Raw genomic sequence first — 26,617 nt, 5'->3', positions numbered from 1 at the left:
CCTGAATCATCTTTGCACTTAGCCTAACGTTAGCTACTTTGTGTCACGAATATTACCGAAGGTGACTCCCCTTCTTGTTCGGGTGGCGCTCGTCGTCGCCGGTCTTCTAGCTATCGCCGATCCCGTTGTTCTGTGTTCCTTTAATTCTGTCTAATTGGTAGCACCTGTTTCTTGTTGGTTGTTAGGGTAGGGTTATATATAGTTGTTTCAGCCCGCTTCTGTTTCGTGCGAGCTTGTTCGTTTGTTTTGTTGTTTGAGTGTATTTTTGTTTGCATTTGGGTTTCACGCTGTCAGTTTATATTTCTGATCATTTGTGTTTCCACTTTTGTTCATGTTATGTTTCCGGGACATTAAAGCGTGTTTTTTCCCACATCTTTTGCTCTCTGCGCCTGACTCCACACCTTCTCACTCATTTATCGTAACACTTTGTCCATGCTCAAACAATGTATTTGCACTTGACTTCATCTATATGCCTCATTTCAGGGCATACACAACACAATGACATAGCTTAGTTTCTTCATGAAGAACTAGCCTTCTGGCTACTATGCATGCAACATTATTTTGCTAACGTACCCCTTAAAACCCACACAAATTTTGCTAGCTATCATGTTGCAAGACACTTGTTTTTATTTTCATCACAATGAGCGAGAACTCCAGGATGGAGTCCAGGATGCTGGCCTTCTAGTTAGAGTTCCTTTGTCCAGTGTCTGTGTTCTTTTGCCCATTTTAATCTATTATTTTTATTGACAGTCTAAGACATGGCTTTTTCTTTGCGACTCTGCCTAGAAGGCCAGCGTCCCAGAGTCGCCTCTTCACTGTTGACGTTGAGACTGGTGTTTTGCAGGTACAATTGAATGAACCTGCAGGTTGAGGACTTGTGAGGTGTCTGTTTCTCAAACTTGACACTCTAATGTACTTGTTCTCCTGCTCAGTTGTGCACCGGGGCCTCCCACTCCTCTTTCTATTCTGGTTAGAGACAGTTTGCGCTGTTAGTGAAGGGAGTAGTACACAGCGTTGAATGAGATCTTCAATTTCTTGGCAAAGTCTCACATGGAATAGCCTTCATTTCTCAGAACAATAATGTATTTTTTTCTGGCCATTTTGAGCCTGTAATCGAACCCACAAATGCTGATGGTCCAGATACTCAACTAGTCTAAAGAAGGCTAGTTGTATTGCTTCTTTAATCAGAACAACAGTTTTCATCTGTTCTAACATAATTGCAAAATGGTTTTCTAATGATCAATTAGCCTTTTAAAATGATTAACTTGGATTAGCTAACATAACGTGCCATTGGAACACAGGAGATATTCCACACTTATGTAAATATTCCATGAAAAAAATCAGCCGTTTCCAGCTACAATAGTCATTTATAGAGTGTTGGACTAGTAACCGGAAGGTTGCAAGTTCAAACCCCTGAGCTGGCAAGGTACAAATCTGTCATTCTGCCCCTGAACAGGCAGTTAACCCACTGTTCCTAGGCTGTCATTGAAAATAAGAATTTGTTCTTAACTGACTTGCCTAGTTAAATAAAGGTTAAATAAATAAAAAAATAAAAAATTAACGATGTGATTTTAATGGACAAAAGAAATGTGCTTTTATTTTCAAAAACAATGGCATTTCTAAGTGACCCCAAACTTTTGAACGGTAGTGCATGTATTGAAAAAAATTGTCCCTTAAATTAAATTAAATTCAGTAGGACATCTGCTAGAGGCGTCACTACAGAGCCTGGTTCGATTCCAGGCTGTATCACAAACGGCTGTGATTGGGAGTCCTATAGGGCGGCGCACAAGTGGCCCAGCGTCATCCGTATTAGGGTTTGTCTGGGGTAGGCCGTCATTGTAAATAATAATTTGTTCTTAACTGACTTCCCTGGTTAAATAAAGGTTAAATAAATACATTATACAAATCTGATAGCATGCTCCAAACAATAGGCCTGAAACATCCATCCTCTGTCTGTCCGGCTGTGTGGAGACAGTCCATATCATTCACCATTACCAACAAGCCCCAGAAGGCAGCCTCCAAGAGTGGCTTCCTACAGAGAGGCTTGAATAGGATTTTCAGCTCCGCCTGTAAATCCGCAGGACACGCTTCATGCAAGTCTCCAGGCAACACCAGCTCCCACGTTCCGGGGCGTGTCACACCGTCCGGAGCAGTGTTATCTTCCCGCAGTTGGGCCGGGAGTGTGAAGTACCAGCAGCTGGGAGGGAAGGCACAGAGGATGTCCCCAACGGACTAACAACAGCAAGTCCCCAAAGATTCCCACCAGCACACGCAAGGTGAGCACTACTTCTTTACACCAGACAAGCAACATATGATCATAGGCCTACGAGATGATTTGTAGCAACAATGGACACAGTGTTTGACCCGCCCCATATCAGACCATAACTACATCGCTACTGTGTGTTTAGGAACTTGTGGTGCTGGTTGGAAAGCTGTCTCATCTGAACCGTTTAAAAAAAAAAAAAAAAAAAAAAAAAAAAAAAAAAAAAAAAAAAAAATTGGTTCTGATTATCACTCAGCTGGTTCTTCAACACTGGGCTGTGTTGCAGGGGCATGTCTGTCTGGAGGGCTTTATGTCACGGTGAATGTGGGGGCTGTCTCACAGCATTACCCAAACTCGGATCGTCTCTAACCAATCAGAGTATCTAAGCCAATGACAAACTTTCAAACCGCTTCAAATGAGTGGATTCGGCTATTTCAGCCACACCCGTTACTCACAGATGTATAAAATCGAGCACACAGCCATGCAATCTCCATAGACAAACATTGACAGTCAGTAGAATGACCTTACTGAAGAGCTCAGTGACTTTCAACGTGGCACCGTCATAGGATGCCACCTTTCCAACCAGTCATTTCGTCAAATTTCTGCCCTGCTAGAGCTGCCCCGGTCAACTGTAAAAACAACAACTCAGCCGTGAAGTGGTAAGTCACACAAGCTCACAGAACGGGACTGCTGAGTGCTGAAGCACGTAAAAATCCTCTGTCCTCAGTTGCAACACACTAATGAGTTCCAAACTGTCTCTGGAAGCAATGTCAGCACAATAACTGGTTGTGGGAACTTCATGAAATGGGTTTCCATGGCCAAGCAGCTGCACACAAGCCTAAGTTAACCTTGTGCAACGCTAAGCGTTGACTGGAATGGTGTAAAGCTTGCCGCAATTGGACTCTGGAGCAGTTGAAACGCATTTGGTTATGACTTCAAGTTGCAATTGGAGGAGCAACTTCAGAAATGTATGCTGAAAAAATATAGAAATGCAACATGCAACAATTTCAAAAACGTTACTGAGTTACAGTTCATATCAGGAAATCAGTCAATTTAAATAAATTCATTAGGCCCTAATCTATGGATTCCTCATGACTGGGCAGGGGTGCAGCCACCACTGTGCCTGGGACGGCATAGGCCCACCCACTGGGGAGCCAGGTCCAGCCAATCAGAATGAGTTTTACCCCACAAAAAGGGCTTTATTACAGAAATACATACTTCTCAGCACTCCCACACCCCTTCCGATTATACCGCAGGTGAAAAAGCCAAATGTGGAGGTCCTGGGCTGGTGTGGTTACACGTGGTCTGCTGTTGTGAGGCCGGTTCAACATACTGACAAAATCTCTAAAACCACGTTGGAAGCGGCTATGGGAGAGAAAATAACATTAAATTATCTGGCAACAGCCCTGGAGGCAATTCCTGTAGTCAGCATGCCAATTGCACACTCCCTCAAAACTTGAGACTTCTGTGGGACTGTGTTGTGTGACAAAACTTCCCTTTTATTGCCCTCAGCACAAGAGGCACCTGTTTAATGATCATGCTGTTTAATTAGCTATTTAATAAGCTTCTTGATATGTCACACCTGTCGGGTGGATGGATTATTTTGGCAAATAGGAAATTCTCACTAACAATGGTGTAAACACATTTGTGCACGTTTGAGAGAAATAAGCTTTTTGTGCGTATGAAAAAATTGTGATCTTTTACTTCAGCTTTGAAACATGGGACCAACACTTTACATGTTGCGTTTATATTTATGTTCAGTATAGTTGTAAGTCCGACTTTTCTATAGCCATAATGCAACACATTTGAAAAGCGGTGGACAACGTTGTTCGGCGTCTTCACAAAAAGTGATTCGCTCGAATTCGCCCATTGACTTCTCTTGCCACGTTCAAGTATTATTCGGAACTAGGCAACTCAGAAATGTCCGACTTGCTAACCTGTTGTAGTTTACCTTGACGCGTTTAATGAATTAACAAATCAGACATTTTCCAGTTTCCTAGTTCCGACTAGCACTTGAACGGGGCAACCCCCAAATCCCGGTCTGGTCTGTTTGATCTGCTTCGCCAGTGCTCCCGGTAGTCTCGCGATGTTGCACGTCTGGGTTTAGAAACTATCCTCTTTTAAGGTGGAAAGCGGAAGTAAAGTCCGACATTTTGAAAAGGTGGGAGGTAAGAGAGCTGGTAAGTTAGTAGTGTTGTGAGTAGGGTATTATAACTTTCTAAATGTACTTGCCTGTATAGTTTTGGGATCATTATCAAATGCGCACCCAATAGGCATTGAAAGCAAACAAAGTCATTGTTTACATTCTGTACAATAAGTCGAAATGCCAGTGTCACAACTTGCTTGGTATGTAACGTTAGCTAATGCAACACATTCGTTAGCACTAGGCCTTAGGGCAGCCAACCTAATTTTTAAAAACTCTCTGTTACTTCATTAATTTGACCGACGGCACCAGAATAATCTCTCCCCCTTCACAGGAGATTCGGGATTTGAGCCTTTCGGGGGAACCGAAATGGACTCGGATTCAGAAGTGGAGAGGTGAGTTGACCGGTACCACTGTTAGGCCTCCGGAAAGAGTGTTTGAACGATTAGCGTCAGTGTGTTACGGTGTTGTTGGACAAGTAACAAATTAGTCATTTGAGCTATATTCCCTTCTCTGTCATCTCAATATATATTTTTTAAATAGCTAGGCAGCCGGCGACAAACTACCTGGTCAGAGAAACATGTAAAGACTTGTTGTTAGCAGACTTATCATAACTGATGTTGTTTTGAATAGAACCTTTCCACGTACCAAATATATTTTGGGACACCAACCACAACTAGTAATACACGTTTTGAAAAAGTGACTAGTTTTTATTTCCTGGGATGATGTCAGGATCCTACAGGTGAGCCAGAACCAGGAGAGACCTCCCTCCAGCTATGGCTCCATGAAGAGCGATGAGGAGGAAGAGGACGAGAACATCACAGAGGCTCAGCGCTCATCTTGCAAATCGGAACTACCCACCTTCACTACACACACACGGTACACACAGACACACAGAGCTTGCCTGTCAAACCTGTCTGACCACCTAAAGTGCCTTCAGAAAGTACTCGCACCCCTTGACTTTTTCCACATAATGTGGTGTTACAGCCTGAATTGAAAGAAGTATCGATATTTTTTTACAACCAAATCTCTATTTTTGTTGTAAATGGCAAGAACTTATCCTTTAAAATGGATTGAATTGTGCTTTTGTTTTACTGACCTACACACGATACCCCATAATGTCAAAGTGAAATTATGTTTTTAGAAATGTTTACAAATGAATTAAATGGAAAGCAGAAATGTCTTGAGTCAATAAGTATTCAATCCCTTTTGAGATGGCGAGCCAAAATAAGTTCAGGAGTAAAACTGCTTAGCTCAATAAGTAGCATGGTGTTTAACATGATTCTTGGATGACTACCTCACCTCCACAAATACAATTATCTCTAAGGTCAATCAGTGAATTTCAAACACAGATTCAACCACAATGCATATGGATGTTTTCCAATGCCTCGCAAGGAAGGGTAGATGGGTAATAAAAAAAAGCAGTCATTGAATATCCCTTTGAACATGGTGAAGTTATTAATTACACTTTGGATGGTGTATCAATACACCCAGTCACTACAAAGAGACAGGCGTCCTTCCTAACTAAATTGCCAGAGGTGTAGGAAACCGCTCAGGGATTTCACCATGAGGCCAATGATGACTTTAAAACAGTTAGTTTAATGACTGATAGAAAACTGAGGATGGAATAACAACGTTGTAGTTCCTCCACAATACTAACCTACATGAGAGTGAAAATAAGGCAGCCTGTACTAAATAAAACATATTCCTAAACATGCATCCTGTTTGCAATAAGGCTCTAAAGTAAAACCTCAAAATGTGGCAAAGAAATTAACTTAATTTCCTGAATACAAAGTGTTATGTTTGGGACAAAATCGATTCTATGGCAAGACTTAAATGGCTGTCTAGCAATGATCAACAACCAACTTGACATCTTAAAGAATTCTAAAAAGAATTTGTGCAAATATTGTAAAATCCAGGTGTGCAAAGCACTTAGACTTACCCAGACAAGACTCACAGCTGTAATCACTTACAAAAACGTCTATTGACTCGGGGTGTGAATACTGATGTAAATCAGGCATTTCATTTACTAATATATGCCATTTAGCAGACGCTTTTATCCAAAGCGACTTAGTCATGTGTGCATACATTCTACGAATGGGTGGTCCCGGGAATCGAACCCACTACCCTGGCGCTACAAGCGCCATGCTCTACCAACTGAGCTACAGAAGGACCAAAAATTTGCATTTTTTTTGTTTACTTTGTGGTGTTGTGTGTAGATGGCTGAGAAATACATGTAATAAGTCGAGGGGAAAAATAGTTTCGGGAGGCACTGTATGTTATCACTGGGTATTACTCACACAGTGTGACCACATAACACTGTCAGATTGTTTCCTGCTTGGCTTGGCACTCCCCAATGTTACCCTAATCTATAACGTTACATTTAAAGGTTTGACATGCAACTTCCATCCATTCTCCTGTCCTGCCGTTGAGGTTGTGCTGATGCACTCTTGTTCCTCCAGGGTCCAGCTGAACCGCAACGTGTCTCCAGAGACGGTCTTCACTGAGATCACACAGCAGCAGTCTGTCAGCGAGCATCCCCAAGAGGGAACCTTTGTCACAGAGAGGCTACACACACACACATGTGTGGAGGAGGAAGAAAGGGATGAACACAGCCCCATCCAGGTAGACTACCCTGAGCCCCTGCCCCCCGTCAAGCCTGAGGACGAATCACAGGAAGAGGTTGATGAAGAGCAACAGCCAGGCAAGCTGCACCCTGAATTTGACCTGCCCTACATATTCAAGGTGTGTGAGCATGTTTTCACCAATGTGAATGTCTGTCTGATCTGTGATTCTCTTGCTATGAGAGTATGCATGTGAACTCTCTCCTCCCCTTCCTCTCTGTAGTCCATGCAGAATTCTCTGACATCCCTGGGTGGTCCTGAGTTACACCTGTTTAAGCGCTATCTATGTGGGCGCCACCCCTCCTTCACCATGACTGACCTGGAGGAGAGCGATACGCTGGACATAGTGGATAAGATGCTGGAGCGCTTCGGTAAAGACTACCACAAATTTACAGTCGCACCCTGTTAGTGCACTGCTTACTACATTCACACCCTGGTAGTGCACTGCTTACTACATTCACACCCTGTTAGTCCACTGCTTACTACATTCACACCCTGTTAGTCCACTGCTTACTACATTCACACCCGGGTAGTGCACTGCTTACTACATTCACACCCTGTTAGTGCACTGCTTACTACATTCACACCCTGTTAGTCCACTGCTTACTACATTCACACCCTGTTAGTCCACTGCTTACTACATTCACACCCTGTTAGTGCACTGCTTACTACATTCACACCCGGGTAGTGCACTGCTTACTACATTCACACCCTGTTAGTGCACTGCTTACTACATTCACACCCGGGTAGTGCACTGCTTACTACATTCACACCCTGTTAGTGCACTGCTTACTACATTCACACCCTGTTAGTCCACTGCTTACTACATTCACACCCTGTTAGTGCACTGCTTACTACATTCACACCCTGTTAGTCCACTGCTTACTACATTCACACCCGGGTAGTGCACTGCTTACTACATTCACACCCTGTTAGTCCACTGCTTACTACATTCACACCCTGTTAGTCCACTGCTTACTACATTCACACCCTGTTAGTCCACTGCTTACTACATTCACACCCTGTTAGTCCACTGCTTACTACATTCACACCCTGTTAGTGCACTGCTTACTACATTCACTCCCTCTTAGTGCACTGCTTACTACATTCCCACCCTGTTAGTCCACTGCTTACTACATTCACACCCTGTTAGTCCACTGCTTACTACATTCACACCCTGTTAGTCCACTGCTTACTACATTCACACCCTGTTAGTCCACTGCTTACTACATTCACACCCTGTTAGTCCACTGCTTACTACATTCACACCGGGTAGTGCACTGCTTACTACATTCACACCGGGTAGTGCACTGCTTACTACATTCACACCCGGGTAGTGCACTGCTTACTACATTCACACCCGGGTAGTGCACTGCTTACTACAAAAGAAGCAACTACAGCAGGAATAGGTTGTCATTTGAGGTGTTGCCATGGTAATACATTATGTATAATGTATTTATAATGTGCTTTTTGTTTCTGATGATGATGATTGTTATTGTTATGTGTCAGGTAAACTGCAAGGCCTGCGGGTGGCGATCCGCATGCTGGAGAGCATGAAGAAACCTGAGCTGGCCCAGGAACTGGAGAAGAAGTGCAAGAGAGGTAACAACCAGAACTGGTTTTCACTGACCACACCAGATCTGGGTTCAATAACATGTGTATTTGTTATTTCAAATCAAGCTTTTTTGTTGTTATTATGTAGCACATTTCAGACATGAATGCAATGCAGTGCGCTTCACAAGTAAAGAACATATTAAAAACTATGAAAATAAAACCAGAAATATTTACTATACAACAAACATAAGAGGATAGAAATAACTAAAGAATAACAAAAACGAAATGACTAAAGCATTGCTCAGGAAAAGCAAAGCTAACAATGTGTTTTAAGATCTATTTTAAAAATGTCAACATTGTCATTCCCCTCATGTTCTCTGGCAGGCTATTCCAGAGGCTGGGGGCATAGTAACTAAAGGCTGCTTCTCCATGCCTCTTGGTCTTAGGCTTTGGGATAGTTAAAAGGCTGCCTCTCCATGCCTCTTGGTCCCAGGCTTTAGGATAGTTAAAAGGCTGTCTCTCCATGCCTCTTGGTCCTAGGCTTTGAAGGCCAGGGCCAGAGGACCTGAGGGACCTACTGGGTACATAACTCATGTGTTGGGGTGCACAATTGTGGATTGATTAAAAAACCTAATTCTGATACTCACAGGCAGCCAGTGCATAGACCTTGAAACCGGTATAATGTGTGCTCGGGTCAGTACCGGGCAGGGCTAAGGGACTGGCGGTTGTAGGGGGGGCTCACAGGGCTAAGGGACTGGTGGTTGTGGGGGGCTCACAGGGCTAAGTGACTGGAGGGTGGCTCACAGGGCTAAGAGACTGGTGGTTGTGGGGGGCTCACAGGGCTAAGAGACTGGAGGTTGTGGGGGGGGTCGCTCACGGGGCTAGGAGACTGGAGGTTGTGGGGGGCCTCACAGGGCTAAGGGACTGGCGGTTGTGTGGGGGGCTCACAGGGCTAAGAGACTGGTGGTTGTGGGGGGCTCACAGGGCTAAGAGACTGGTGGTTGTGGGGGGCTCACAGGGCTAAGAGACTGGAGGTTGTGGGGGGGGGGGGCTCACAGGGCTAAGAGACTGGTGGTTGTGGGGGGCTCACAGGGCTAAGAGACTGGAGGTTGTGGAGGGTGGCTCACAGGGCTAAGAGACTGGTGGTTGTGGGGGGCTCACAGGGCTAAGAGACTGGAGGTTGTGGGGGGGGGTCGCTCACGGGGCTAGGAGACTGGAGGTTGTGGAGGGTGGCTCACAGGGCTAAGAGACTGGTGGTTGTGGGGGGGGGCTCACAGGGCTAAGAGACTGGAGGTTGTGGGGGGGGGTCGCTCACGGGGCTAGGAGACTGGAGGTTGTGGGGGGGGCTCACAGGGCTAAGGGACTGGCGGTTGTGGGGGGGGGCTCACAGGGCTAAGAGACTGGTGGTTGTGGGGGGGCTCACAGGGCTAAGAGACTGGAGGTTGTGGGGTCGCTCACGGGGCTAGGAGACTGGAGGTTGTGGGGGGGCTCACAGGGCTAAGAGACTGGAGGTTGTGGGGTCGCTCACGGGGCTAGGAGACTGGAGGTTGTGGGGGGGCTCACAGGGCTAGGGGACTGGAGGTTGTGGGTGTTGGTCAAGCCAAAACAACTTCCTTCAGGGTTATAGCTGGGCCAATTGTGCGCCATCCTATGGGACTCCCAAACACTGCCGGTTGTGATACAGCCAGGAATGGAACCGGGGACTGCAGTGGCACCTCTAGTACTGAGTTGCAGTGCCTTAGACCGCTGCTCCACTCTGGAACCCATGTCATATGTATTTTCTGAGTTATGTTCACCAAGGGTGACAAACTCTCCCCCTTGTAAAACTGACTATCCTACCGATCCTCGACTTCGGCGATGTCATCTACAAAATTGCTTCCAACACTCTACTCAGCAAACTGGATGCAGTTTATCACAGTGCCATCCGTTTTGTCACTAAAGCACCTTATACTACCCACCACTGCGACTTGTATGCTCTAGTCAGCTGGCCCTCGCTACATATTCGTTGCCAGACCCACTGGCTCCAGGTCATCTACAAGACCATGCTAGATAAAGCTCCGCCTTATCTCAGTTCACTGGTCACGATGGCAACACCCATCCGTAGCACGCGCTCCAGCAGGTGTATCTCACTGATCATCCCTAAAGCCAACACCTCATTTGGCCGCCTTTCATTCCAGTACTCTGCTGCCTGTGACTGGAACGAATTGCAAAAATCGCTGAAGTTGGAGACTTTTATCTCCCTCACCAACTTCAAACATCAGCTATCTGAGCAGCTAACCGATCGCTGCAGCTGTACATAGTCTATTGGTAAATAGCCCACCCATTTCACCTACCTCATCCCCACAGTTTTTATTTATTTACCTTTCTGCTCTTTTGCACACCAATATCTCTACCTGTACATGATCATCTGATCATTTATCACTCCAGTGTTAATCTGCAATATTGTAATTATTCCCCTACCTCCTCATGCCTTTTGCACACATTGTATATAGACTCCCCTTTTTTTCTACTGTGTTATTGACTTGTTAATTGTTTACTCCATGTGTAACTCTGTTGTCTGTTCACACTGCTATGCTTTATCTTGGCCAGGTCGCAGTTGTAAATGAGAACTTGTTCTCAACTAGCCTACCTGGTTAAATAAAGGTGTTCTCAACTAGCCTACCTGGTTAAATAAAGGTGTTCTCAACTAGCCTACCTGGTTAAATAAAGGTGTTCTCAACTAGCCTACCTGGTTAAATAAAGGTGTTCTCAACTAGCCTACCTGGTTAAATAAAGGTGTTCTCAACTAGCCTACCTGGTTGAATAAAGGTGTTCTCAACTAGCCTACCTGGTTGAATAAAGGTGTTCTCAACTAGCCTACCTGGTTGAATAAAGGTGTTCTCAACTAGCCTACCTGGTTGAATAAAGGTGTTCTCAACTAGCCTACCTGGTTGAATAAAGGTGTTCTCAACTAGCCTACCTGGTTGAATAAAGGTGTTCTCAACTAGCCTACCTGGTTGAATAAAGGTGTTCTCAACTAGCCTACCTGGTTAAATAAAGGTGTTCTCAACTAGCCTACCTGGTTGAATAAAGGTGTTCTCAACTAGCCTACCTGGTTGAATAAAGGTGTTCTCAACTAGCCTACCTGGTTGAATAAAGGTGTTCTCAACTAGCCTACCTGGTTGAATAAAGGTGTTCTCAACTAGCCTACCTGGTTGAATAAAGGTGTTCTCAACTAGCCTACCTGGTTAAATAAAGGTGTTCTCAACTAGCCTACCTGGTTAAATAAAGGTGTTCTCAACTAGCCTACCTGGTTGAATAAAGGTGTTCTCAACTAGCCTACCTGGTTGAATAAAGGTGAAATAAAATAAAAAAAAATAGGTCCTTAACCAATTTAGAACTGAACCGAAGAGGCCAACCCACCTGTCCAGAAGGACATCAGGGTCAAGTGTCGAATGCGGCACTTAAATCCAAGAGAACAAAGACAGAGAGCTGTTTGGCATCTGCGTTGGCTGTAGGATCATTTTACCGCTGTAACTCAGGTGGTCTCTGTGCTGTGTTTGGCACGAAAACCATATTAGAATTTTTCAAAAATACAGTTGGCACTTTAATTTTGCTGTTTGAAAACTTTTTTGCTAAACAATGGAAGGTTGTAGATTGGCCAAAAAAGCTAAGAGCTGAAGAATCTAGATTACTTTTATTCAGAATGGGTTTCACCTTTTAGTGCGGTGTGTAAGATACCTGTGAACAGGGAGAGATTAACAATAGCTTGCACTTCTTCACATATGCAATTAAAAACGGTATTTGAAGGTGGTGGGGATAAGTTCGAGAAGACCGGTAGGTTGAATTGTGATATCACTTTCCTGATCATGTCTGTGTCAACCAGGGAAAATAACTCTATAGTGCCTTTGTGTTGTAGGCTATTGCACATATCAAACTTCTCATGAGGTCTTGCTTGACTGGTACCCAGCCTAATGATTTCCATCTTTTCTCTGAAATATCCTGCAAACTCATCACCTTTTAGATGTGGAGGAAAGTTCACATAGGTTTGCAGGGGTAGGGATGTATCAGGCCATCAACAGTAAAGAAGGGCACACTTATCTGTGCATTTGAGTATTTTCAAATACACATGCCAAAACAATCACTTTTATTTTGTTATTTGTAAAAAACATAAAAAAATACAAGGGAATCAAATTGTATTTGAAAGTATTTAAGACTTATTTCAAGTACTATTTTCAAATATTGAAGTCATTTTTAAAACAGTGCATTCTGAAAGTTCAGACCCCTTGACTTTTACCACATTTTGTTAAGTTACAGCCTTATTCTGAAATTGATTCAAATGTATTTTTTTCCCCTCAGTCTACACACAATACCCCATAATGACAAAGCAAAAACAGGTTTGTATACATTTCTGCAAATTTATTACAAATAAAATAACGATCACATTTACATAAGTATTCAGAACCTTTATCCAGTACTTTGTTGAAGCACCTTTGGCAACAATGCTACACAAGCTTGGTACAGCTGTATTTGGGGAGCTTCTCCCATTCCTCTCTGCAGAACCTCAAGCTCTGTCTGGTTGGATGGGGAGCGCCACTGCACAGCTATTCTCAGGTCTCACCAGAGATGTTTGCTCGGGTTCAAGTCCGGCCTACTCAAGGACATTCAGAGACTTGTCCAGAAACCACTCCTGCATTTTCTTGGCTGTGTGCTTAGGGTTGTTATTCTGTTGGAAGGTGAACCTTCGCCCCAGTCTGAGGTCCTGAGCGCTCTGGAGCAGGATTTCATCAAGGATCTATCTGTAATTTGCTCTGTTCATATTTCTCTCGATCCTGACTAGTCTCCCCCAGTCCCTGCCGCTGAAAAAACATCCCCACAGCATGATGCTGCCACCACCATGCTTCACCGTAGAGATGGTGCCAGGTTTCCTCCAGATGTGAAGCTTGGCATTCAGGCCAAAGATTTCAATCTTGGCTTCATCAGACCAGAGAATCTTGTTTCTCATGGTCCAAGAGTCCCTTAGGTGCCTTTTGGCAAACTCCATGTGGGCTTTCATGTGCTTTTTACTGAAGAGTGGAGCTCAGTCAGAGTGACCATTGGGTTCTTGGTCACCTCCCTGACCAAGGCCCTTCTCCCCCGATTGCTCAGTTTGGCCGGGCGGCCAGCTCTAGAAAAAGTATTGGTGGTTCCAAACTTCTTCCATTTAAGAGTGATGGAGGCCAATGTGTTTTTGGGGACCTTCAATGCCGCAGGCTTTCTTTGTACCCTTCCCTAGATCTGTGCCTCGACACAGTCCTGTCTCAGCTCTACGGAGAATTCCTTGGACTTCATGGCTTTCACATACACTGTCAACTGTGGTACCTTTATATAGACAGGTGTGTGCCTTTCCAAATCATGTCCAATCAATTGAATTTACCACAGGTGGAGTCCAATCAAGTTGTTGTAGAAGCATCTCAAGGATGATCAATGGAAACTTGATGCACCTGAGCTCAGTTTGGAGTCTCATAGCAAAGGGTCTGAATACTTATGTAAATAAGGTATTTCTGTTTTATACATTTGCAAAAAAATCTAAATTCGCCTTGTCATAATGGGGTATTGTGGGTAGATTGAGCATTTTTTAAATACATTTTAAAACAAGGCTGTAACATCACATGAGGAAAGAGTAAAATGGTCTGAATACTTTCCGAATGCCCTGTACCTGAGACGGTATACCTGAGACACTATTTGAACCCAGGTCTGCAGCAGACCTGTGACTGGGGAAGTATCTGTACTTTGACTCTTCTCACTCCTTCCAACCAATCTCTCTTTATGTCCTCTCTCTCCCCCTCTTCCACCCCTCTCTCTGTCTCCCCCTCTTCCACCCCTCTCTCTGTCTCCCCCTCTTCCACCCCTCTCTCTGTCTCCCCCTCTTCCACCCCTCTCTCTGTCTCCCCCTCTTCCACCCCTCTCTCTGTCTCCCCCTCTTCCACCCCTCTCTCTGTCTCCCCCTCTTCCACCCCCTCTCTCTGTCTCCCCTCTTCCACCCCTCTCTCTGTCTCCCCTCTTCCACCCCTCTCTCTGTCTCCCCCTCTTCCACCCCTCTCTCTGTCTCCCCCTCTTCCACCCCTCTCTCTGTCTCCCCCTCTTCCACCCCTCTCTCTGTCTCCCCTCTTCCACCCCTCTCTCTGTCTCCCCTCTTCCACCCCTCTCTCTGTCTCCCCCTTTCCACCCCTCTCTCTGTCTCCCCCTCTTCCACCCCTCTCTCTGTCTCCCCCTCTTCCACCCCTCTCTCTGTCTCCCCTCTTCCACCCCTCTCTCTGTCTCCCCCTCTTCCACCCCTCTCTCTGTCTCCCCCTCTTCCACCCCTCTCTCTGTCTCCCCCTCTTCCACCCCTCTCTCTGTCTCCCCCTCTTCCACCCCTCTCTCTGTCTCCCCCTCTTCCACCCCTCTCTCTGTCTCCCCCTCTTCCACCCCTCTCTCTGTCTCCCCCTCTTCCACCCCTCTCTCTGTCTCCCCCTGTTTAGCTGTGATCCAGTATGAGTTGAAGTGTGGTCTGATCCGGCGACACAACTGTATCTTTGAGGGTGTACCCCGGGCGGGCCAGCATCTATACCTGAAGTACGTCTACGTTGAACCCCAAATCTCCACCCAAGGTCATGGCGGGGTCAATCCCTTGCACGAGGTCCGGTCCGATCCCCCCAACCCTCCCCAGGTTGCCTCCCCAGACAGCATGATTGGTGGGAATAACATTTTCCGTCTCCGGTCCCTGAATGGGTCTCCAGTACGATGTGTTCTGACCACGGGGCTGCCCGGAATCGGAAACTCTGTGGCGGTCCAGAAGTTCATGCTGGATTGGGCAGAGGATCGGGCTAATTTCGACATTCAGTTTGTGTTCCCGTTTCCGTTCCGGGAGATGCAGTCGCTGAGGGAGCGGAACATAGTTGAGAAGAAGGACATCAGTATGTTGGAGCTGCTGCAGACGTACCACAATGAGACACGCTCCATGGACTTTCTGGAGCAGCCAGACTGCAAGGTGCTGTTTGTCATGGACGGGATCGACATCTACAAGAAACATCTCGATTTCAAGGTGCTCACAGTCTCACAGGGCTGAGATGATGTGTTTGGCTATGGAACCATTCTGTACAGTACCTATAAAGATATTTCTCCTTCTCCCCCAGAACACTCCTGTTGTGACTGACATCAAGGCTGTTATTCCCCTGGACTCCCTGTTGGTAAATCTGATCCGAGGCTCTCTGCTGCCGCACGCCCTCTTGTGGCTGACTGGGAGACGTGCAGCTACCAATCAGATACCTCCTGAGTACATCCACCGTGTCACTGAGATACAGGGTTACAGGTGTGTGTGGTGTTTAGAGGGTGCTATGGGGGTTGGGTGTTAGTGTGTTTGGAGTAACTATCCCCCTCTAACATCCTATGAGTTGTTGCAACACAATGTAAAGCACTGTGAAACTTAACACTGATATAAAATGCTAAACGTTGACTTTTATTGCTGTTTATTAGTTTGTCTGTTGTTTTGCAGTGACGAGCAGAAGGATGACTATCTGACCCTGCGTTACTCAGACAAGTCTCTGGCTGCTAAGATCATCAGACACACCAAGAAGTCCCCCACCATCTACACCCTGTGTCATATTCCCTTCTGCTGCTGGATGGTTGCCATGGTGTATGAGAGGGGTTTCCGTAACTACGATGACTACGGAGACCAGCCCCCCAAGATTACGTCCTTCTTCATCCACTACATGATCATCCAGAACAACCGCAAGCTGGAGAAATACCACGGGCAAAACCCCAACTCACAGGTCTGATCCACCCTCCTAATAATATAATATATACAGTGCCTTCGGAAAGTATTCAGACACCTTGACTTTTCCCACATTTTGTTAGGTTACATTCTTATTCTAAAATGTATTAAATAAATAATCCTCAGTCATCTACACACAATACCCCATAATGACAAAGCAAGAACAGGGTCAGACATTTTAGCACATTTCTTAAAAATAAAAAAACAACAGCTTTTTAAAAAAACCTAAGTATTCAGCCCCTTCGCTAGAAGACTCGCTGCATCCTGTTTCCATTCATCATCCTTTAAATGTTTCTACTAGTTGATTGGAGTCCACCTGTGGTAAATTCAATTGATTGGACAAGATTTGGGAAGGCAAACACCTGTCCTATATAAGGTCCCAAAGTTGACAGTGCATATCAGAGCAAAAACCAAACCACGAGGTGGAAGGAATTGAGCTCAGAGACAGAATTGTTGAAGCACCAATCTGGTGAAGGGTACCAAATTCTGCAGCATTGAAGGTCCCCAAGAACACAGTGGCCTCCATCATCCTTAAATAAATTTGGAACCACCAAGACTCTTCCAAGAGCTGGCCGCAAGGCCAAACTGAGCAATCGGGGGAGAACGGCCTTGGTCAGGGAGGTGACCAAGAACCCGATGGTCACTCTGAAAGCGCTTTAGAGTTCCTCTGTGGAGATGGGAGAATCTTCCAGAAGGACAACAATCTCTGCACCACTCTACCAATCAGGCCTTTATGGTAGAGTGGCCAGATGGAAGCCACTCCTCAGTAAAAGGCACAAGATTCTCTGTTCTCATGAAACCAAGATTGAACTAATTTTGCCTGAATGCCAAGCGTCACGTCTGGTGGAAACCTGGCATCATCCCTACGGTGAAGCATGGTGGTGTCAGCATCAGGCTGTGGGGAGGTTTTTCAGCAGCAGGGCCTGGAAGACTAGTCAGGGTTGAGGCAAAGATGAATGGAGCAAAGTACAGAGAGATCCTTGAAGGAAAACCTGCTCATGACCTCAGACTGGGGCAAAGGTTCACCTTCCAACAGGACAATGACCCTAAGCACACAGGTATCTGAATGTGCTTGAGTGGACCAGCCAGAGCCTGGACTTCAACGCGATCCAACATCTCTGGATAGATCTGAAAATAGCTGTGCAGCGACGCTCCCCATCCAACCTGACAGAGCTTGAGAGGATCTACAGAGAAGAATGGGAGAAACTCCCCAAATACAGGTGTGCCAAGCTTGTAGTGTCATACCCAAGAAGACTCAAACTGCCAAAAGTAAAGAATAAAGAATCTGAATACTTATGTAGATGTGACATTAGTTTTTAATTTTTTTTTTTAATAAATTAGCAAACATTTGTAAAAACCCGTTTTTTGTTTGCCTTTATGGGGTATGGTGTGTAGATGGATGAGGGAAACAAATATTTCATCAATTGTAGAATAAGGCTGTAACGTAACAAAATGTGGAATAAGTCAAGGGGTCTGAATACTTTCCCAAGGCCCTGTATAACACTCATCTAACCTGCTAGTTGTGTACTAGGTCTTATGTACAGTGTAGACTTGGTCTGACATTTTGTTCCCCCGATGCTAAACATCTGTAGAAAGTCTCAGGGTCTGGTCCCAGGAGTTTGATTCTGTTTAGTCTTCCCCACGTTATGATGTCATGACATTGGTGTAGGTTGTGTGCTGTTATAGTGTGCTTACTGTGTAAGGTATCTTTTGAACCTGGAAGAAATACAAATGTATTATTCCTATAAGCAGAGATGGACGGACATGGACAAGGTGTTCATGTTGAATCTGGGTTGCCTGGCTCTGAAGCTGTTGGACAATAACCGCTCTGTGTTCTATGAAGAGGACCTGTATGAGCACAGTCTGGTGGTGAGGGAGGTGGCCTGGTGTTCGGGCCTGTGTACTGAGCTTCCCAGGGCGAATGCCGAAGACAAGCGGGTCTTCTGCTTCACACACCTGAGCTTCCTGGTGGGTTGGACTTCCTGTCACATGACTTTACTTCTCTTGATTTGAGGTATCATTTTTGAGATTGACAGATGTTTTATTCATAATGAATGTGTTCTTATCATCAGGAGTTCATGGCTGCACATTATGTTTGGCTCACCTTCCGTCTGGAGGAGCGGAACGTTCTAGACCAGTCCCACCACATCTCCAAGCTGTTGAAGGAACACTCTCTGGTGGACATGTACCGCAAAGCCATTGACCGTTACCTCAGCGCTCCTGTCGGCCAGTACGACCTGTTCCTGCGCTTCCTGTGCGGTTTGTCCATGACACTCAATGACGGTTTGCTCCGAGGGATGCTGTTCCCCCATAACGCCCCTCCACTGAAAGGTCTGGAGGACGTGGGCAGGCTGCTGACCAAGAGGAAGGACAGTGCAGGGCCAGAGAGACAGGCCAACCTTAGCGAATGCCTCCGGGAGCTCGAAACGTCTGAGGACTGAACAGTCTCCTGCTGTTAGCAAACATGTTTGATCATTTGTCTCTGATGCACTGAACTCTGTTTTGTAAAATGAAAGGTAATGCGACTGAAGTATTGGTGTCGTCTCTGTGCCCCGCTGAAACCAAAACAATGAACATTCAGTGTGTCTCATCCAACTAGCAGACAGACCGAGAGAAAGAGAAGGTATAAATCACAGATGTGTCTTACCAGAAAGAGTCTGAACGAACTCTGTGACTGTGCTGAGTCTGTTATAAGGACTAATATATAACCCATCAACTAGCAGTCAAGATAAAGACCACGGTGCCTGTTAGACTTGTGTGACCATACAGCCTGTTCATCCTCTACTCAACAAGATGACTCACTGGAGGACGGATGCAGACAGTAGTGACCCTAGTTGCAGAATCTGTTATGTATTGCTTCTCCATCACTGACACTAGCCAGCTATACTTCTAGTTGTAGTACAAGAACAATCAGGTATTTAGTTAACATTTTCATTATTCCTTTAATTAACAAACTTGATGGAAAGGGAGTGTTTATATGTTTACACATTTATGTGTGTTTAAATTACATGTCTGTGTGTTTTGTAGTTTGGGTATTGGGGTGAAAGGTGTACAGTAGAGCTGGGAGATATGCAAAAACATTATCCATATCACAATAACTGGCTGAATTATAATGATGAATTGAACGATGTTTATTCACCTGCACCAGTTATGTGTGTAGATTACCCGTAGTAGGGCTGACTCTAATCAGTCCACTGGTCCATTGTTTGGTCCTTAGGCTGTTGGTCGACTGAGATTGTTTTAGTTGAGCAGTAAAACGTATATATTTTCACCTATCTCAGTGAACTAGTCCATTGCTGAGGCCTAGACCAAAAGCCAATTTATGCTTGATTTGAAATTGTGGTGGAGCCTCCAGAGGCCAAATGGAGCTCTATGCCACTTCACTATGTCCCTCCCAAATGTTGTACCAATGTGGAGGAGCCTCCAGGGGCCAAATGGAGCTCTATGCCACTTCACTATGTCCCTACCAAATGTTGTACCAATGTGGAGGAGCCTCCAGAGGCCAAATGGAGCTCTATGCCACTTCACTATGTCCCTCCCAAATGTTGTACCAATGTGGTGGAGCCTCCAGAGGCCAAATGGAGCTCTATGCCACTTCACTATGTCCCTCCCAAATGTTGTACCAATGTGGAGGAGCCTCCAGGGGCCAAATGGAGCTCTATGCCACTTCACTATGTCCCTACCAAATGTTGTACCAATGTGGAGGAGCCTCCAGAGGCCAAATGGAGCTCTATGCCACTTCACTATGTCCCTCCCAAATGTTGTACCAATGTGGAGGGCTCTGTATAGCTCCACGGTAGGTGAGGGTGGTACATCCTGTATAAACACACTAACCTTGACAACAGCTCTGCACTGCTCCGTAAGGAGTATGAATGCCCTGACTTCTGCTGAGGTCCTTCTTGCCCTGACTTCTGCTGAGGTCCTTCTTGCCCTGACTTCTGCTGAGGTCCTTCTTGCCCTGACTTCTGCTGAGGTCCTTCTTGCCCTGACTTCTGCTGAGGTCCTTCTTGCCCTGACTTCTGCTGAGGTCCTTCTTGCCCTGACTTCTGCTGAGGCCCTTCTTGCCCTGACTTCTGCTGAGGTCCTTCTTGCCCTGACTTCTGCTGAGGTCCTTCTTGCCCTGACTTCTGCTGAGGTCCTTCTTGCCCTGACTTCTGCTGAGGTCCTTCTTGCCCTGACTTCTGCTGAGGTCCTTCTTGCCCTGACTTCTGCTGAGGTCCTTCTTGCCCTGACTTCTGCTGAGGTCCTTCTTGCCCTGACTTCTGCTGAGGTCCTTCTTGCCCCGACTTCTGCTGAGGTCCTTCTTGCCCTGACTTCTGCTGAGGTCCTTCTTGCCCTGACTTCTGCTGAGGTCCTTCTTGCCCTGACTTCTGCTGAGGTCCTTCTTGCCCCGACTTCTACTGAGGTCCTTCTTGCCCCGACTTCTGCTGAGGTCCTTCTTGCTTTCTGCTGAGGTCCTTCTTGCCCCGACTTCTGCTGAGGTCCGTTCTTGCCCTTACTTCTGCTGAGGTCCTTCTTGCCCCGACTTCTGCTGAGGTCGTTCTTGCCCTGACTTCTACTGAGGTCGTTCTTGCCCTGACTTCTGCTGAGGTCCTTCTTGCCCTGACTTCTGCTGAGGTCCTTCTTGCCCTGACTTCTGCTGAGGCCGTTCTTGCCCTGACTTCTGCTGAGGCCGTTCTTGCCCTGACTTCTACTGAGGTCCTTCTTGCCCTGACTTCTGCTGAGGCCGTATCACCGTAAATGCTGCATGGCCAATGCAAACGTCAGATTGACCATGCACCCAGATGCACAATGCACTTCTCCATCCAGAATGCACTTCTCTCCCGCCTATTGGTGCACATTTGCTTCATTGTGTGAGTTGTTAGTGTATATCACTTCCCCATATCACCAGTAGTATGTTTACCGTTAATTCATATGATTTCTAATCCACAATGTTTGTTACTTTGGTTACAAGTTCGAATCCCCGAGCTGACGAGGTACAAATCTGTCGTTCTGCCCCTGAACAGGCAGTTAACCCACTGTTCCTAGGCCGTCATTGAAAATAAGAATTTGTTCTTAACTGACTTGCCTAGTAAAATAAAGGTAAACTAAAATTTTAACAATTAAAATCTGGTATTTTATTTGAATCCATTGAGTATTATTCCGCTAGTCCTGTTCTCATTGTCTGAGTGGACACAGTTTGCAGAGTGCACAACCTATGCTACACTTGTGAGAATTTTTTGGGGGTTTATCTCAGTCCATTTATGAGTTTTGTCAATTTAATTTTGTTATTGTCTTTCCTTTGGAGCGCTCCTGTCAATGTTGAGTAAGGACGGGCACGTGTAGAAGTAGGCCTATAGGCTATGTGGCCTGATTTACACATAGAAGTAGGCCTATAGACTACGTGGCCTGCGCGCAAATGTAGGCATATAAATGTCCTCATTTGGGGATCTGATAGTATTTCTGATTGGCTTAATGCACCACCACTAATGACCTGTGGAGCTTCTCAAAGTGATGTTTTCTTCACCTCAAACAAATTCTGTATTTACATACATTGACAATTACAATAGTTCCTCAATGTATTTGAAAAATCTTTCCAGCTCTGGCCCTTTCGATAACCACTCACCGTGACAGGGAAAATGCTCTGATCCAGTGGGAATGTCATAAAATAAGCTTCTCATCAGTGCTTGACTTGGACTGAAATAGGTTCCGGTAGTCATTTTGGGTGTCAGTACTGTTTATATTTAGGTGCAGGAGCTCCACAATACTTTTGAGCTGATATTTATTAAGAGGAACAGGAGCTCAAGTAGTAGAACATTTGAGGTAAGCTCCTGCCCAAGTCAAGCACTGCTTCTTATCCCTTGAGCAAATAGCCTACAGCTGTGTCTGTCCCAAGCTCGCTAGTGCAAGCTTTGGGCCAGACCCATTAATTGTATCAATGTTTAAAGTTTTTTGCAGACAGGCCATGTGTAGCCAAAGTGATTTATAGGATTTTTAACATTTTAAATCAGGATATTTTCTACCTGCAGGTTGCAATGTTTTTATTTGTTGGCTTTATGCAGGCTATTTTTGCATTGTTGGAAATGGCAATTGACGTTTCTTTTTAGGTTTATCATTTAGATATGGATGAAATTTGTTAACCACATGACAATGATTTTGTGATAAGACCTTATAAATTAAATGAAACCATTCCACGTAAATGTGCATTTGAAAACCATTACTGGCACGCAGATTGGTAGAAATGGTAAGATAAATTGGCATTCCACATGAGAAAGGTTGCAGACTCCTCGTGTTGTCTATCACCGGCAACTTCAGGAGAGTAATGGCAGAATCTGCTGGAGGAGAATAGTTGGGTCAGGTTTTTTTCTTCTGGTCATCTAGATCTCTGGCACCCTCTTGAGGCATCAACCCGTAAGCTTAAAGCATCAGACAAGCTCAATGCATATAGTTGATTTTATTAAAACACATGGTGTGTATAAAATGGAAAAATACATGTTTAAATGTTGAGCAATTGATTGGTCGACGTAACTTGACTTTTGGTCAAGTAAGATTTTTTTTAGTCGGACAGCCCTAACCCTTACAACTACTTAAATGTTGCAGCTATCAATTGTCCCATGAACAATCACCCATATTAGCAAACATTTAATTTATAACTTTATAACTAATATTTTTTGCCTTTTTGTCACGGGTGTTACCTATATTTTACATGACAATTCAGGCTTTCCTGAATGTAATTTCACAATTCAATTTGCATATAATCAGACAAAGTTTATGCTAATATGAATACATTATTTTGATTTTAATTTATTTTAAACCGGTATGTGTGAAGTTCTATTGTGCGACATTTGTATATTTCTACCACTTGTTTTGTTTTAACATCAGAAATAATTGAGGTTGAGTCATCAAAATGTGATGATAGAAACATAACATCTCTATGAGAACTATAGAAACATAACATCTCTATGAGAACTATAGAAACACAACATCTATCAGAACTATAGAAACACAACATCTCTATCAGAACTATAGAAACATAACATCTCTATTAGAACTATAGAAACATCTCTATCAGAACTATAGAAACATAACATCTCTATTAGAACTATAGAAACATAACATCTCTATTAGAACTATAGAAACATAACATCTCAGAACTATAGAAACATCTCTATCAGAACTATAGAAACAACATCTCTATTAGAACTATAGAAACATAACATCGCTATTAGAACTATAGAAACACAACATCTCTATCAGAACTATAGAAACATAACATCTCTATTAGAACTATAGAAACATAACATCTCAGAACTATAGAAACATCTCTATCAGAACTATAGAAACACAACATCTCTATTAGAACTATAGAAACATAACATCGCTATTAGAACTATAGAAACATAACATCTCTATTAGAACTATAGAAACATAACATCTCTATTAGAACTATAGAAACATCTATCAGAACTATAGAAACACAACATCTCTATTAGAACTATAGAAACATAACATCGCTATTAGAACTATAGAAACATAACATCTCTATTAGAACTATAGAAACACAACATCTATTAGAACTATAGAAACATAACATCTCAGAACTATATAAACATATCTCTATTAGAACTATAGAAACACAACATCTCTATTAGAACCATAGAAACATAACATCTCTATTAGAACTATAGAAACATAACATCTATCAGAACTATAGAAACATAACATCTATATCAGAACTATAGAAACATAACATCTCTATCAGAACTATAGAAACACAACATCTCTATTAGAACTATAGAAACATCTCTATCAGAACTATAGAAACACAACATCTCTATTAGAACTATAGAAACACAACATCTATTAGAACTATAGAAACATAACATCTCAGAACTATATAAACATATCTCTATTAGAACTATAGAAACACAACATCTCTATTAGAACTATACAAACATAACATCTCTATTAGAACTATAGAAACATAACATCTATCAGAACTATAGAAACATAACATCTATTAGAACTATAGAAACACAACATCTCTATCAGAACTATAGAAACATAACATCTCTATCAGAACTATAGAAACATCTCTATCAGAACTATAGAAACACAACATCTCTATTAGAACTATAGAAACACAACATCTCTTAGAACTATAGAAACACAACATCTCTATTAGAACTATAGAAACATAACATCTCTATTAGAACTATAGAAACACAACATCTCTATTAGAACTATAGAAACACAACATCTCTATTAGAACTATAGAAACACAACATCTCTATTAGAACTATAGAAACATAACATCTCTATTAGAACTATAGAAACATAACATCTCAGAACTATAGAAACATCTATCAGAACTATAGAAACACAACATCTCTATTAGAACTATAGAAACATAACATCGCTATTAGAACTATAGAAACATAACATCTCTATTAGAACTATAGAAACATAACATCTCTATTAGAACTATAGAAACATCTCTATCAGAACTATAGAAACACAACATCTCTATCAGAACTATAGAAACATAACACCTCTATTAGAACTATAGAAACATAACATCTATTAGAACTATAGAAACATAACATCTCTATTAGAACTATAGAAACACAACATCTATTAGAACTATAGAAACATAACATCTCAGAACTATATAAACATATCTCTATTAGAACTATAGAAACACAACATCTCTATTAGAACCATAGAAACATAACAACATCTATCAGAACTATAGAAACATAACATCTATTAGAACTATAGAAACACAACATCTCTATCAGAACTATAGAAACATAACATCTCTATCAGAACTATAGAAACATCTCTATCAGAACTATAGAAACACAACATCTCTATTAGAACTATAGAAACATCTCTATCAGAACTATAGAAACACAACATCTCTATTAGAACTATAGAAACATAACATCTCTATTAGAACTATAGAAACACAACATCTATTAGAACTATAGAAACATAACATCTCAGAACTATATAAACATATCTCTATTAGAACTATAGAAACACAACATCTCTATTAGAACTATACAAACATAACATCTCTATTAGAACTATAGAAACATAACATCTATCAGAACTATAGAAACATAACATCTATTAGAACTATAGAAACACAACATCTCTATCAGAACTATAGAAACACAACATCTCTATCAGAACTATAGAAACATCTCTATCAGAACTATAGAAACACAACATCTCTATTAGAACTATAGAAACACAACATCTCTATTAGAACTATAGAAACACAACATCTCTATTAGAACTATAGAAACATAACATCTCTATTAGAACTATAGAAACTCTATTAGAACTATAGAAACACAACATCTCTATTAGAACTATAGAAACACAACATCTCTATTAGAACTATAGAAACATAACATCTCTATTAGAACTATAGAAACACAACATCTCTATCAGAACTATAGAAACATAACATCTCTATCAGAACTATAGAAACATCTCTATCAGAACTATAGAAACACATCTCTATTAGAACTATAGAAACACAACATCTCTATTAGAACTATAGAAACACAACATCTCTATTAGAACTATAGAAACACAACATCTCTATTAGAACTATAGAAACATAACATCTCTATTAGAACTATAGAAACATAACATCTCTATTAGAACTATAGAAACATAACATCTCTATTAGAACTATAGAAACACAACATCTCTATTAGAACTATAGAAACACAACATCTCTATCAGAACTATAGAAACACAACATCTCTATCAGAACTATAGAAACACAACATCTCTATTAGAACTATAGAAACACAACATCTCTATTAGAACTATAGAAACACAACATCTCTATTAGAACTATAGAAACATAACATCTCTATTAGAACTATAGAAACATAACATCTCTATTAGAACTATAGAAACATAACATCTCTATTAGAACTATAGAAACATAACATCTCTATTAGAACTATAGAAACATAACATCTCTATTAGAACTATAGAAACATAACATCTCTATTAGAACTATAGAAACCCAACATCTCTATTAGAACTATAGAAACATAACATCTATTAGAACTATAGAAACACAACATCTCTATTAGAACTATAGAAACAACATTGTCGTACAAACATCTCTATTTAAAACTATAAAAACATTACATCTCTATTAGAACTAGAAACAAGAACAATAGAAACAACATTGAATGTAAACTAAGACAGTTTTTCCAAAAGCACAGATATTAACATATTGTATG

At 42.9% G+C, this 26,617-nt stretch overlaps 1 protein-coding gene and 1 long non-coding RNA gene across 52 annotated transcripts; one reads left to right on the top strand and one right to left on the bottom strand.

Annotated features, from left to right (window-relative positions):
- Positions 1 to 4,280: 4,280 nt before the first annotated feature.
- On the top strand, positions 4,281 to 22,537 carry nlrc3l (NLR family, CARD domain containing 3-like). 50 transcript variants are annotated; one of them, XM_052468138.1, is made up of 15 exons: positions 4,281 to 4,443; positions 4,741 to 4,801; positions 5,139 to 5,285; positions 6,869 to 7,151; positions 7,254 to 7,401; positions 8,540 to 8,632; positions 15,067 to 15,629; positions 15,721 to 15,896; positions 16,080 to 16,356; positions 18,111 to 18,326; positions 18,431 to 20,385; positions 20,440 to 20,628; positions 20,710 to 20,736; positions 20,895 to 20,975; positions 21,084 to 22,537. In XM_052468138.1, exons 2-11 carry the CDS (start codon positions 4,776 to 4,778, stop codon positions 18,797 to 18,799), a joined length of 2,298 nt encoding a protein of 765 aa, XP_052324098.1. In that variant the 5' UTR covers positions 4,281 to 4,443; positions 4,741 to 4,775; the 3' UTR covers positions 18,800 to 20,385; positions 20,440 to 20,628; positions 20,710 to 20,736; positions 20,895 to 20,975; positions 21,084 to 22,537. The 50 variants fall into 50 exon arrangements, with proteins under 50 accessions (XP_052324098.1, XP_052324097.1, XP_052324096.1 ...); XM_052468137.1 differs by lacking the exon at positions 20,710 to 20,736 and adding an exon at positions 20,683 to 20,709; XM_052468136.1 differs by lacking the exons at positions 20,710 to 20,736; positions 20,895 to 20,975 and adding exons at positions 20,683 to 20,709; positions 20,764 to 20,790 and having other exon boundaries at positions 21,003 to 22,537.
- On the bottom strand, positions 11,464 to 12,022 carry LOC127908783 (uncharacterized). Of its 2 annotated transcripts, none has more exons than XR_008068401.1 (3): positions 11,874 to 12,022; positions 11,643 to 11,807; positions 11,464 to 11,609 (listed from the first exon to the last, which is right to left on the bottom strand). It is a non-coding gene; the product is annotated as an uncharacterized LOC127908783 (long non-coding RNA). The 2 variants fall into 2 exon arrangements; XR_008068402.1 differs by having other exon boundaries at positions 11,907 to 12,022.
- Positions 22,538 to 26,617: the final 4,080 nt, after the last annotated feature.

This window comes from Oncorhynchus keta, chromosome 18 (assembly GCF_023373465.1).
Source record: "Oncorhynchus keta strain PuntledgeMale-10-30-2019 chromosome 18, Oket_V2, whole genome shotgun sequence".
Classification (NCBI taxonomy): domain Eukaryota; kingdom Metazoa; phylum Chordata; class Actinopteri; order Salmoniformes; family Salmonidae; genus Oncorhynchus; species Oncorhynchus keta.
This window is presented reverse-complemented; position numbering and strand designations above follow the sequence as displayed.

Bases quoted from the DNA above. Each gene is read 5' to 3' on its own strand.
- nlrc3l (XM_052468146.1), top strand. From the start codon at position 4,776: ATGGACTCGGATTCAGAAGTGGAGAG. The intron at 8,633-15,066 runs GTAACAACCAGA...CCCCCTGTTTAG, and splicing joins GGAGAAGAAGTGCAAGAGAG to CTGTGATCCAGTATGAGTTG. The intron at 15,630-15,720 runs GTGCTCACAGTC...CTTCTCCCCCAG, and splicing joins AGAAACATCTCGATTTCAAG to AACACTCCTGTTGTGACTGA.